Source organism: Rhododendron vialii, chromosome 11a (genome assembly GCF_030253575.1).
Source record: "Rhododendron vialii isolate Sample 1 chromosome 11a, ASM3025357v1".
Classification (NCBI taxonomy): Eukaryota; Viridiplantae; Streptophyta; class Magnoliopsida; order Ericales; family Ericaceae; genus Rhododendron; species Rhododendron vialii.
The window spans coordinates 18,316,929-18,329,554 of NC_080567.1; the positions used below are offsets into that span (position 1 = coordinate 18,316,929).

General features: G+C 39.0%; 1 protein-coding gene and 1 pseudogene across 1 annotated transcript; both read left to right on the forward strand.

Moving 5' to 3' along the window:
* Positions 1 to 674: 674 nt before the first annotated feature.
* On the forward strand, positions 675 to 5,841 carry LOC131306692 (IQ domain-containing protein IQM1-like). The gene is made up of 9 exons (XM_058333092.1): positions 675 to 1,195; positions 2,042 to 2,541; positions 2,635 to 2,749; positions 2,830 to 2,895; positions 3,776 to 3,864; positions 3,958 to 4,045; positions 4,157 to 4,387; positions 4,468 to 4,569; positions 5,116 to 5,841. Exons 2-9 carry the CDS (start codon positions 2,093 to 2,095, stop codon positions 5,560 to 5,562), a joined length of 1,587 nt encoding a protein of 528 aa, XP_058189075.1. The 5' UTR covers positions 675 to 1,195; positions 2,042 to 2,092; the 3' UTR covers positions 5,563 to 5,841.
* A 2,803-nt stretch (positions 5,842 to 8,644) lies between these two features.
* LOC131306691 (IQ domain-containing protein IQM1-like) lies at positions 8,645 to 12,082 on the forward strand (annotated as a pseudogene).
* Positions 12,083 to 12,626: the final 544 nt, after the last annotated feature.

The following is a 12,626-nucleotide window of genomic DNA, read 5'->3' on the forward strand; positions in this document are numbered from 1 at the left end:
TTTGGACGGCTCGGATCGGCGGTTCGGTGGCCGGAGACGGCCCGGCACGGCCGCCAGTACGATTTCCCTCCCTCGGCGCCCATTATCATAGCAACAGTCTTATTTTTTGTATAAGGCAACTTCAAGCTTAAAAATCATGTGTTTACGCAAATAATTTTCCTATTACTATGGATCTTGTTTGATAGATCTCATTGAGATTTTTAATACGGTGCAAAAAAAATTGAATTTTTTTTTTCATTTAAATTATTTTTTAGTTTGAAAATGTGAAAGAAACTTTTTATTTGGATTTTTGTGGAATGATCCTTCTTATTTTTTGAATAAAAAGAGACAAAATAAGTATTTATTTTTTAAGAAGGTTTCCGGAACGGAGCCTTAGTCAGTTACGTGCGTGTGCTTGGTAAAAGTGGATTAGGGACCCTCTAATTTGATTTTTTAAGTAACCGGTTCACAAATTATTGAAAGAAACACACACACACACACAAAAGTGAGAAAAAGAAAAGACAAAATTTTCCAAGTGGGGTGATTATTGTACCTGTAGTATAGGACCCACAGAGTAAAGGTAGACAGCAATGGATGAGAAATTTTTTCAGTGCCGAGTGGGTGGGAGTGGTTGAGAAATTTTTCAGTTCAGAACCGGTATATCCATGTGATGCCCGTTTGACATTTCCGAGCCATCTCATGTATTTTTTGATGCTTTAGATTGAAACTTTCTTTCTTTTCTTACTTCTCTTTTTTCTCTCTCTTTTTTCTGTTTTTAAATTTGAACTGTCCAAAATCGCATCGAACGATTAGGATGTGCCGAGCGGATATCACAAGGTACCCACCGGCACTGGAAAATTTCTCGCAACGGAGGCACGAGGCTAAAATTGTGCTTCTTCAACCCTTCTCTTGAATTTCACAGAAGGTCCAGTAGTCCCGCGAACCCTTTTTTCCTGTAGAATCACAGCATTGCTCGTGTTAGTATTGGTTTACACGCACTTTCCTTGATTCTTCATTCCCGCGAGTATATATAAGCGAGCAAAACTATCACTCGCCATGCACTTACCAAAACAGTCATTTGGAACTTGTTTCAGATAGAGAGAGAGAGAGAGAGAGAGAGAAAGAGAGAGTGAGAGAGAGAGAGAGAAGAAGAAGAAGAAGAAGAAGAAGAAGAAGACAGAGGGAGCTTCTTAAAGCCTTGGCTTTGGATTTGAAGGTCAGGAAATCGGATTTACACCCTATTTTCTCAGCAATAGCAAATCATTGTATTGCTTTTGGGTTTGGCTGATAATATACCGGTTTTGGTTTAGCTGATTAATCTTCTTTGACTTTGATTGAGCTAATATTGCTGCTTTTGGTCGTCTCCCTGGTTCTGGGTCTAGATTGTAGAATGAGCTTTCTGCTGTTGAGCTATTGGGGCATTAATTTGATGCATAGCTGATTGCCCTTTACAGTATTTTTATTGTTATTATTTTTTATAAGCAGTTATTCGGGTCATCTTATTCACATCTCGACTAATCCTGGCTAATCCTGGGTGGGAATCATAAGCCCACCGTTCACTAGTCTAATCCTGGGAGTGGGAACCATAAGCCCACCTTCTACCAGTGGCCCAGTGGGGCCACTTGAAGTCGGAGCAAATGCTCTGCTCCTTGAACTAGCCACAAAGGCGTTGATACCACCTAAGAGCTTTCCAACGTGAGACAGGGAGCGAATCCTTATGTCTCATGCCTTGACCATTCCCAAAACTCTTTCCATATATTGGGTTTTCTTTTCTCTGTGAATAGGTAGCAATAGAAGGGTAGATAAGAGGTAAATAAGAGGAGGGTTGGTGTTCTATTGGAAGAAAGCTAACTTTGTGTTCGTGTGGACATTGGCTTTACTTTTTCTGTCAAAGAGGTTTATATTTGCTTTCTTGATAACCCATTTTCGTTTTGTGGCCATTATTGCAAGATTTCTAATATAGTACCCTAGGTTCTTGTAGGTTTCAACTCATATAATTCCCCTCCATTATATGATATATTCGGAATGTTTTTACCAAATTAATTTTTTTGTTGTTCATCAGGATTAATTACTCTATTATCAAACCCTTAGACCATTGCTGCATTAAAAATCAATGGGTCTGTCTCTTTCGTTGCTCTTGTCAGCATGGAATGAAATCCTGGGACACCAATTTTTCAGTTGGCCGGAAACGGGAGCTAGAGTTGGAATACATGGGGATTTGGCCTTGAGAATAGTTCCATATCATAGCGAAGATTCAGAAACCATGAACAACAAGTCTGAGGAATTAGATCAATTCCCACTATCGAATAAACCAATTGGTGGAACCCCTATTCAACCGAATGATCTAGTTCTGGAAAAAGAGAATGTGAAGTCAATGCTTGTAATGGAAAAAGATTATGTCAAGTCCAGGCCAACAATTACACTTCCTCAGCCCTTGATAATGCTTTCTCCAAGACCTATTAGTGAGCTTGATGCTGCTGCAACCAAGGTTCAGAAAGTCTACAAGAGTTACCGGACAAGAAGGAACCTAGCTGATTGTGCAGTTGTGGTTGAAGAACTCTGGTTAGTCTCTTATTCACAATCTATAGTTTAGTGGAGCTGATTTTAATTATTTCAGTGTTTTGATGTAATTGTGGTAACATGATAATGTTTTAGGTGGAAGGCCTTAGATTTTGCTGCTCTGAAACGGAGCTCGGTATCATTTTTCAACGTTATAAAACAAGAAACTGCTGCATCGCGATGGGCACGTGCAAGGACCAGAGCTGCCAAGGTTCATTATAGTACTGCATAATTACCAAAAATGTTGGGTAGATAGATTTGGGAGTTAATTCCAGTTACTTTCTGTTTCAGGTAGGGAAAGGTTTATCCCAGGATGAAAAGGCTCAAAAACTAGCTCTTCAACATTGGCTTGAAGCAGTAAGCCCTTTTATTAATGACTTGCCCGTGCATATGCGTTCATTCGTAGCCAATAATGTGTAACATAGTATGCTCTGTAGCGTGTGTCCTCTGCATTCCGAGAACCACAATAATCTATAGACCAATATGCAATAGCAAACCTCTATTTTATTTTCCTGTTGTCTCAATGGACCTAAGGAGATGTTTTTAGAAGCATATTTAGTGCCTTTGTTAATCATAGGTTGGTAGAGTGGACTCTAGTTCAACATTCACATTTCAATACCTTGTAAGAAGTATAATGACATATTGACATCATTGCACCTGAATTTCTTGTCAAAATAAGTATGTGGAAGCTATTAATATTATTCTCTGTTTTCAGATGAAGTTGTGCAACCTTGCAAAATTAAACTGTAAATCAAGTTAAGCTTCAGAGATATCTATGGACTTCAATTGTCTGAAACTTTAGACTAGGGCACATACTATAAATGATTAGGAGCTATGTTATGGATCCTTCAAATTATATAAAGTAACCGTATAGGACATTCGATGCTCGGACAAGGGTATGAGATCTGTTTCAACTTTCAAACATGTTTAGTTGGAGAATAGTTTAACAAGAATATTTTCTTACTCAAATTTCGCATGAGCTATGCATGTAACTTCTATAATTTGCATGAAAAAGTCTAAGATAACTAGTAAACACCCTTAAGCTAGAAAAATAGAACTTATATATTAAGGATTTTGAATATTCCATCATGTCCCCGTATCCTTGGAATGAAAATTAGATGAAACTAATGCTTAGACACGTACCCGCACCTAACACCTGTACCCAAGTTCATTACGTAATTGGAAAGGGAGGTATATAATGACTTGCCTTGTTGATTATTCTTCCTTACTCTTCCAGATTGATCCACGCCATAGGTACGGACACAACTTGCATTTCTACTACGACGTATGGTCTGATAGCAAGAGCACCCAACCTTTCTTCTACTGGTAAGTAGCCCCTCCATTTACCATAGTTCACAAGTTAAACCTGCTCTCCTTTTAAATGTTCTCACTATATTCTCTTCTTTTCTGGAAATGCAGGCTTGATGTTGGGGACGGTAAAGAATTAAATCTTGAATGTTGCCAAAGAATCGATCTCCAAAGCCAGTGCATTAAATATCTTGGACCTGTAAGTTTCATCCCCGTAGATTATGTATTTTTCCTAAGTAGACTATTCAAATCAGGTATTTGCATACAAAATGCTTTCAATTGTTTCTCACGTATATTTCCACACTTCCAGAAGGAAAGGGAAACATATGAAGTGATTGTGGAGGGTGGAAAGCTAGTATTCAAACAAAATGGCATGCTATTGAACACTGATGAACACTCAAAGTGGATCTTCGTCCTGAGCACGGCAAGGGCTTTGTATGTGGGACAGAAGAAGAAAGGTGTTTTTCAGCACTCTAGTTTTATGTCTGGAGGTGCTACAACGGCAGCCGGTAGATTGGTTGCCAACGATGGAATTCTTGAGGTATAAATGGGACACAACTTGCATATATAAAGTTGCATTTCTGTTTGAGCTACTTGAGCTTATTCTCTCTCTTTACTTAGGCAATCTGGCCATACAGCGGACATTATCTTCCAACTGAAGACAATTTCAAGGAATTTGTTGGTTTCCTTGAGGAGCACCATGTGGACTTGACCAATGTTAAGGTAACTTCTCTTGGTTCAGGACATCAAACCTATATGCGCATAGACGCTTTTGGTTGTATATGGCTAGATGTGCAGTGCCTTTTGTACATAGCTAAAGTTTCTTTAAAGCTTCTTGTAAATCCAAATTTAGTACTCCATAAAATTACTATTGGTGTTGCCCTTTTTGCAGCTATATAATGCGAATTATTAATCCCGAATTTCTCCTTCAAGGGATTTTTGTTTCTCAACTGCCCTCAACTACTACAGTTTTATCTTAACGGCTCATGTTTTTCCAAAATTCTGTATTCCTTCTTCATCTCCTCCCAACTTTGCTTCAGTTTTCTAGTAAACTAAGGTCGGGTGTGTGGGATTTTCTTGTCAACCAGGGTGTACACTTTCCTGCTTTAACTTTTGGCTATGCCATGATGGTAATGAGAAGTGTTTTTAGTACTCCACTTTAAGCTTTTCACACATATGGGGAGTATGGAATTCTAAATCGAAAATGCAAAACTCATTTTAATTAGTAGTTATGAACAAGATGGCTGATATTCGCCATTTTCTCTGCAGATGTGTGCAGTAGACGATGACAACACCTCGTTCAAACTTACAACTGATGAGTCCAAGCCAGAACTGGTAGAGGGTTCATCGACAACTGCAACGTTACCTGATAATGGAGCTATCAATGAACTGTCCAACACAACTTCTGATGACGAAGACGCTAATATAGAAGTGGCCAAAGCAGAACCACCACCAGTGTTTGAATTGGCCAAGCGTTTATCGTGCAAGTGGACTAGCGGGGTTGGTCCACGGATTGGGTGTGTCAGGGACTACCCAACAGATCTGCAATCCCTGGCACTTGAGAAGGTCAACCTATCACCAAAGGTCACAACAGGCATGCCCTGGAGTATTGGTGCGATCCCATCTCCACGACCAAGCCCAAAGGTCCGGATCTCTCCTCGGCTTGCGTATATGGGATTCCCAAGCCCAAGGGTCTCTGCTTCAACTGGGAATTAGACTCTTCAACTTTCACAACCTTGAGCAAAAGTGCATTTCTTGTGCCCTTGATGAAATCTTGTAGGTAGTGCGTTTGATGTAAATGTGAGGGACTAGCCCAGCATGTTTTGTTCCTTGATTCTTTTGTTCGTTAGATTGCGTCGTCAATTTAATGTTTTGTATTTCCTGAAATTGCTATTTAATTTCTACTCAGGTACTCTGTAATTCATTCCCTAAGCTGTAAGTTAATGTACTGTTTTGGATTTCAGGTTTAATGCAAAAATAATTATGAACAGGTAACCATTATAGGCAATTGTTCAAGCCACATTTTCGTTCTTGTTACCGCATACTCACTTCAACTGATGTTAGGAATGGAAATAGAGGAGAGGGTGTGGGCAAAGGGGGAGGAAATGGGAACCCTAACGAAGAATTCATTTGCTGAACTCACAAGTTTCAGGCCTCTACGTTCATTCCATAGGGACTATGTTTTTGAGAATTCGGCCAAACCCACAAACAAGCAATGCGAAGAACAATCAAGAACAGAAAATAAAAACGCAATCTTCTCCTGTTGTATTCGATTTCAATTTTTTATCCTCATGATAAATGATTCTGCGCCATTCAAAAAAAATAAAGAACACAAGGCACAAAGATTTTTACGTAGTTCCCCAATTATGTAGTTTGAGTACATTTATGGCTCTCACTATTTACCACAACATGTAGAATGAAGAGAGTACGAATTACATCAATTGCTGCATATAGTAAGTACTTATAACCTAGGGTTTACATGACCAATAAATATCTCGGAATAGTCAGCGAAGCACGACTCAATTTGAATTAGGCTTCACAAGCCCAACATACACATATTGACCCGATTCAGCTCGTGCCCAAATCCCAATTTATTAGGCCACAACCTTATCCAGTTCGGCCAACTGCAATAGACTCTTTTTGTAAAAATTGTATACGAGAACCGAAGAACTCATGGCTCTAACCAGCACCATTAGTAATGTCATTATCATACAACACACTTGGGGGGAAATGGGGAGCAAGTGGCCTGCAGCCCAAATTCAGTACGTGGAAATGGGCAATTAGTAAATGCATGAGGGAAGCAAGTTGCAGATCAATCAATGGTCGCATACATGGTTATTAGAAAAACTTCTTTATGGAGCCTCCCATGAAGAAGATTTACGGCGCTAAATCGCGCGCATCCAAAAGTGTTTTAAATGGTCTAGATTGAAAACCAATTTTGATCGATAAAAATTATTTTTTACCTGTCAAAATTGAAAACACATCTCAACCATTAATTACACCAATGGATGGGTGAGATTGCGTAGAGCCGTGATTAAGTTATTCACGGCGGACACGGCTCCGCCGTGAGTAAGTTTCTCTCCATGGTCATATTTCATTCCAAAGAGGCTGAAGAATTTGCTTAATTTGACTTCGACACTATCAAAAGTTGACTTTGTCTTGATTAGCTTTGATTTGTGATCAATAATTACGTGCGCGTGCTTGGTAAAAGTGGATTGGGGACCCCTCTAATTTGATTTTTCAAGCTAACCAATTCACAGATTATTTAAAAACACATAAAAAAAAGTGAGAAAAACTGAAAAAAAAAAAAAGAGAGAGTAATTATTCAATAGTTTGGGAGTATCACCACGTGGTATTCTGAACCACTTTATAATCATACATTTCTGTGGGATCCATATGGTTCTGCCATGCGGTACTCTCTACCACTTTACAAGCAAACATTCATGTGAGATCCATATACTTAATGATAGACTCCACAGAAATGTTTAATTGTAAAGTGGGAGAGAGTACCGAATGGCACAACCCCGAAGTATTATCTAATTTCACAAAAGAAAAGACATGACTTTTCCAAGTGGGCTGATTACCCACAAAGAAAGGTACAGATAATAATGGAGGCACGAGGCTAAATTGTGCATCTTCACATTGACGTTGAAAGGTAATCCTAAAATGAAGGTTAGAATTGTCCGAATTGGAACTAAAAAGGACCAAAGTGAACTTCCGTGTGAAGTGGAAGGGATATAACATAAATTTTCCCATATATAAAACCGAGCAAAACTGATACTGTACTACCCATGCTCTAATGCTACCGACACTTCTTTGTCTTTTTTTTTTTTTTTCCACGGACACTTCTTTGTCTTTGATTCATCAAAATAGTCATTTTCAGATAGATAGACTGACTAGACAGAAGACAGAGGGAGCATGTGAAGTCCTTGGTTTTTGGATTTGAAGGTCGGGAAATTGGATTTTACACCCTTTTTTAAGCAATAGAAGATCATTACAGTATATTGCTTCTGTACCTTGCTTTTGGGCGTAGCTTCTTTGATTGAGCTAATATTCCTGCTTTTGGTCCTCCTTCCCGGTTCTGGGTCGAGATTGTAGAATGATCTTTCTGCTGCTGTGCTATTGCATTTTGATTCTTAGCTGATTGCCTTTACATTATTTCCCAAACCCTTTCCAAGTTCTTTTTTTTTTTTTCAGGTTCGATTGTCCAAGCCAATTGTGCATAGTGCACTCTGAACTATCAAACTATCAATAAATGAAGCATGGTAAACATGCACAACAATTAAATAGGATATCTAAGCCTGGCCTCTATGACGTCATTTAGTTTATGACGTCATTTAGTTTTGATTTAGGGGCATGGTTCCGCAACAAAACAGGTACAGGGGCTACTGTTTCAGTAGTATTTTAAAAGTAGCCACTTCGTGTATATTGCCAAAGGTTAAGTCTGTCTTTAATTCTCCCCCGCCCATACTTCCAATGGTTGGGGACTATATGAGTTCTGTTGTTATTGTTGTTGATTGTTCAAGCCAGCTTACGCGCACCTCAACTATTCCCCTCCCCTGTCAAAAGTAGGTCATCCCTCCTGGATTACTGGATTCACAAGAGATTTATCCCGCAAGAGGGCCAAGTTTCGAACCAGGATGTCAGGGTTTACATCTGATCCTGTTAACTGATCTTGTAGATTTCAACTCATAATATCCCTTTCTTGTATAATATTCGGAATGTTTTTACCAAATTTATTCTTTTTTGTTGTTGTTCAACAGGCATAATTAATCTAATATTGCTGCATTAAAAATCGATGGGTCTGTCTCTTTCATTGCTCTTATCAGCATGGAACAAAATCTTGCGACACCAGTTTTTCATTTGGCCGGAAACTGGTTGGAATAAATGGTGGGGATTTGGCCTTGAGAACAGTTCCATATCATAGAGAAGATTCAGAAACCATGAACAAGTCTGGAATTAGATCAAATCCCACTATCTAATAAACCAATTGGTAGAACCCCTATTCAAACGAATGATTTCGTTCTGGAAAAAGAGAATGTGGAATCAATGACTTTGAAGGAAAAAGATTATGTCAAGTCCAGGCAAACAATTTCACTTCCTCAACCCTTGATAATGCTCTCTCCAAGACCTATTAGTGAGCTTGATGCTGCAGCAACCAAGGTTCAGAAAGTCTACAAGAGTTACCGGACAAGAAGAAACCTAGCTGATTGTGCAGTTGTGGTTGAAGAGCTATGGTTGGTCTGTTATTCACAATATATAGCTTAGTGGAGCTGATTTAATCATTTCACGTGACATGATAATGTTTTAGGTGGAAGGCCTTGGATTTTGCTGCTCTGAAACGTAGCTCGGTATCATTTTTCAACGTTACAAAACAAGAAACTGCTGCATCGCGATGGGCACGTGCAAGGACCAGAGCTGCCAAGGTTCGTTAGAGCACTGTATAATTACCAAAAATGTTGGGTAGATAGATTTGGGAACTAATTCCAATTACTTTCTGTTTCAGGTAGGGAAGGGTTTATTCCAGGATGAAAAGGCTCAAAAACTAGCTCTTCAACATTGGCTTGAAGCAGTAAGCCCTTTTAATGGTTACTATCAATTTACCTTATTGTATTTATCTTTAATCATATGACCCACTTGTGCATATGAGTATATTCCTGGCCAACAATGTGTAAGATAGTATGCTCTGTAGCTTGTGTCCTCTGCAGTCCGAGAACCACGATAATCTATAGACCAATATGCAATAGCAGGCCTCAATTTTATTTTCCTGTCGTCTCAATGAACATAAGGGGATGTTTTCAGAAGCATATATTACGGGGGTACCTACTGAAAATTTTGCTCTTTGCTTTCACGGAAGGCCCTATTTTTATATAATCAAACCGACTTATTGTATTATTACTTAACCTATTATGTATTAAGTGCTGAAAATAGGTTATCAAACAAGCCCTTAGACACGTATCCGTACCCAAGTCCATTACATGAATTGGAATGGGAGGTAGAAATATAATGATTTCTCTCTTGTTGATTATATTTCCTTTCTTTTCCAGATTGATCCACGTCATAGGTATGGACACAACTTGCATTTCTACTACGACGTATGGTCTGAGAGCAAGAGCACCCAACCTTTCTTCTATTGGTAAGTAGCCCCTTCATTAACGATAGTACACAATTCAAACCTGCTCCCGTTTTAAATGTTCTTACTATATTCTCTTCTTTTCTGGAAATGCAGGCTTGATGTCGGGGACGGTAAAGAATTAAATCTTGAATGTTGCCATATAATCGATCTACATAGCCAGTGCATTAAATATCTTGGACCTGTAAGTTTCATCCCTCAGATTATGTAGTATTTGCATACAAAATGCTTTGAATTGTTTCTCATATATTTCCACATTTCCAGAAGGAAAGGGAAAGATATGAAGTGATTGTGGAGGGTGGAAAGCTATTATTCAAACAAAATGGCATGCTATTAAACACTGATGAACACTCAAAGTGGATCTTCGTCCTGAGCCCAGCAAGGGCTTTGTATGTGGGACAGAAGAAGAAAGGTGTTTTTCAGCACTCCAGTTTTATGTCTGGAGGTGCTACAACAGCAGCCGGTAGATTGGTTGCCAACGATGGAATTCTAGAGGTATAAATGAGACACAAATGGAAGAATATACACTTGCATATATAAAGCTGCATTTCCGTTTGAGCTACTTGAGCTTATTCTCTCTCTTTACTTCAGGCAATCTGGCCATACAGCGGACATTATCTTCCAACTGAAGACAATTTCAAGGAATTCGTTAGTTTCCTTGAGGAGCACCAAGTGGACTTGACCAATGTTAAGGTAGCTTCTCTTGTTTCCGGACATCAAACCTATATGCGCATATAGACGCTTTTGGTATATGCCTATGTGTGCAATGGCATTTGTAGTAGCTAATGTTTCTTTAAAGCTTGTTGTAAATCCATATTTAGTACTCCATAAAGTTATTATTGGCGTTGCCCTTTTTGCAGCTATATAATGCTAATTTTCAATCCCGGATTTCTCCTTTAAGGAACTGCTTCGGTTTTTTGTTTCTCAACCGTCCTCAACTACTACAATTTTAGCTTAACTGCTTATGTTTTTCCAAAATTCCATATTCCTTCTTCATCTCCTCCCAACTTTGTTTCAGTTTTGTAATAAACTAGGGTCTGGTGTGTGGGATTTTCTTGTCAACCAGGGTTTACATTTTCCTGCTTTAACTTTTGGCTATGCCATGATTGTAATGAGAAGTAGTTTTAGTACTCCACTTTAAGCTTCTCACACACATGGGGAGTATGGAATTCTAAATCAAAAATGCAAAATTCATTTTCATTAGTAATTTTGAACAAAGATGGCTGATATTCACCATTTTCTCTGCAGATGTGTGCAGTATATGATGGCAGCACCTCGTTCAAACTTACAACTGATGAGTCCAAGCCAGAACTGGTAGAGGGTCCATCAACAACCGCAACGTTTCCTGATAATGGAGCTATCAATGAACTGTCCAACACAACTTCTGATGACGAAGATGCTACTATAGACATGGCCAAAGCAGAACCACCACAAGTGTTTGAATTGGCCAAGTGTTTATCGTGCAAGTGGACTAGCGGGGTTGGTCCTCGGATTGGGTGTGTCAGGGTCTACCCAACAGATCTGCAATCCCTGGCACTTGAGAAGGTCAAACTATCATCCGAGGTTACCACGGGCATGCCCAAGAGCATTGGTGCGATCCCATCTCCGCGACCAATCCCAAATGTCCGGATCTCTCCTCGTCTTGCATATATTGGACTCCCAATCCCAAGGGTCTCTGCTTCAACTGCTAATAAGATTCTTCAACTTTCACAACCTTGAGCAAAAGTGCATTTCTTGTGCCCTTGATGGAAATCTTGTAGGTAGTGCCTCTGATGCAGATGTGAGGGACTAGCCCGGCATGTTTTGTTCCTTGATTCTTTTGGGAAATTGATATTCCCGTTTCACTTTTTACTGATGGCGCTCTATTTTGTTCATGAAGCTACTAGTAACTTCACGTTAAAATTGGAGCGCCATCAGTAAAAAGTGGAGCTCAAAAATAAGTTTCCTTCTTTTGTTCTTTAGATTGCGCTGTAAATTTATTGTTCTGTATTTCCAGAAATAGCTATTCACTCTCTACTCAGGTACCCTGTAATTCATTCCCTGAGCTGTAACTTAATGTACTGTTTTATCGCACAAATAAACGGATATCTTTTTTGTTGATGCAAGTGTCTCTTGGCTTCTTTGTGTCCTTACCTTGCTCCTTTTTTTTTTCACAAAAATCATTCTTTAGCATGCATCATCGACGTCATAGAATGCAATTTTCCATCCAAAATCGAAGGAACTGTAAAATATCAGATGGCGTACTTTCCTGTTGGAGGAGAACTTTACCTCATTTTTTTGTGGTCAACGAGACGACGGATGATTAGTCTATGCAAAAAATAGGAAGTCGCGCTCAATAATGGCTCAAAAAATATTATGCTTCCAAGCATGTTAATACTGCATGTACACACCAGACTAACCCATGATTTGTACTTTTTTTGACCCTTTTTTGCTCTCTTTGGTAGGAGTAATTTCTTAAAGTACACGAGGAAATGATAGTTAGTACGTTCATATATCATACTAAATGTCATTATTCAAATGCTTTGGTGCATAGAAAGGTGTATAATGACAGAAGGCAGGGGTGGTAGTTTTGATGCAGCATGAGCTTTGGTTTCATAAAATAAAATCAACTTCACAAGACTCTTCTTTTACTTCCATGTATATTTGT

Coding starts and splice junctions, on each gene's coding strand:
- LOC131306692 (XM_058333092.1), top strand. CDS start 2,093: ATGGGTCTGTCTCTTTCGTTGCTCTTGTCAGCATGGAATGAAATCCTG. Junction 2,542..2,634: donor GTTGTGGTTGAAGAACTCTG/GTTAGTCTCTTA, acceptor ATAATGTTTTAG/GTGGAAGGCCTTAGATTTTG. Junction 4,570..5,115: donor TGGACTTGACCAATGTTAAG/GTAACTTCTCTT, acceptor TTTTCTCTGCAG/ATGTGTGCAGTAGACGATGA.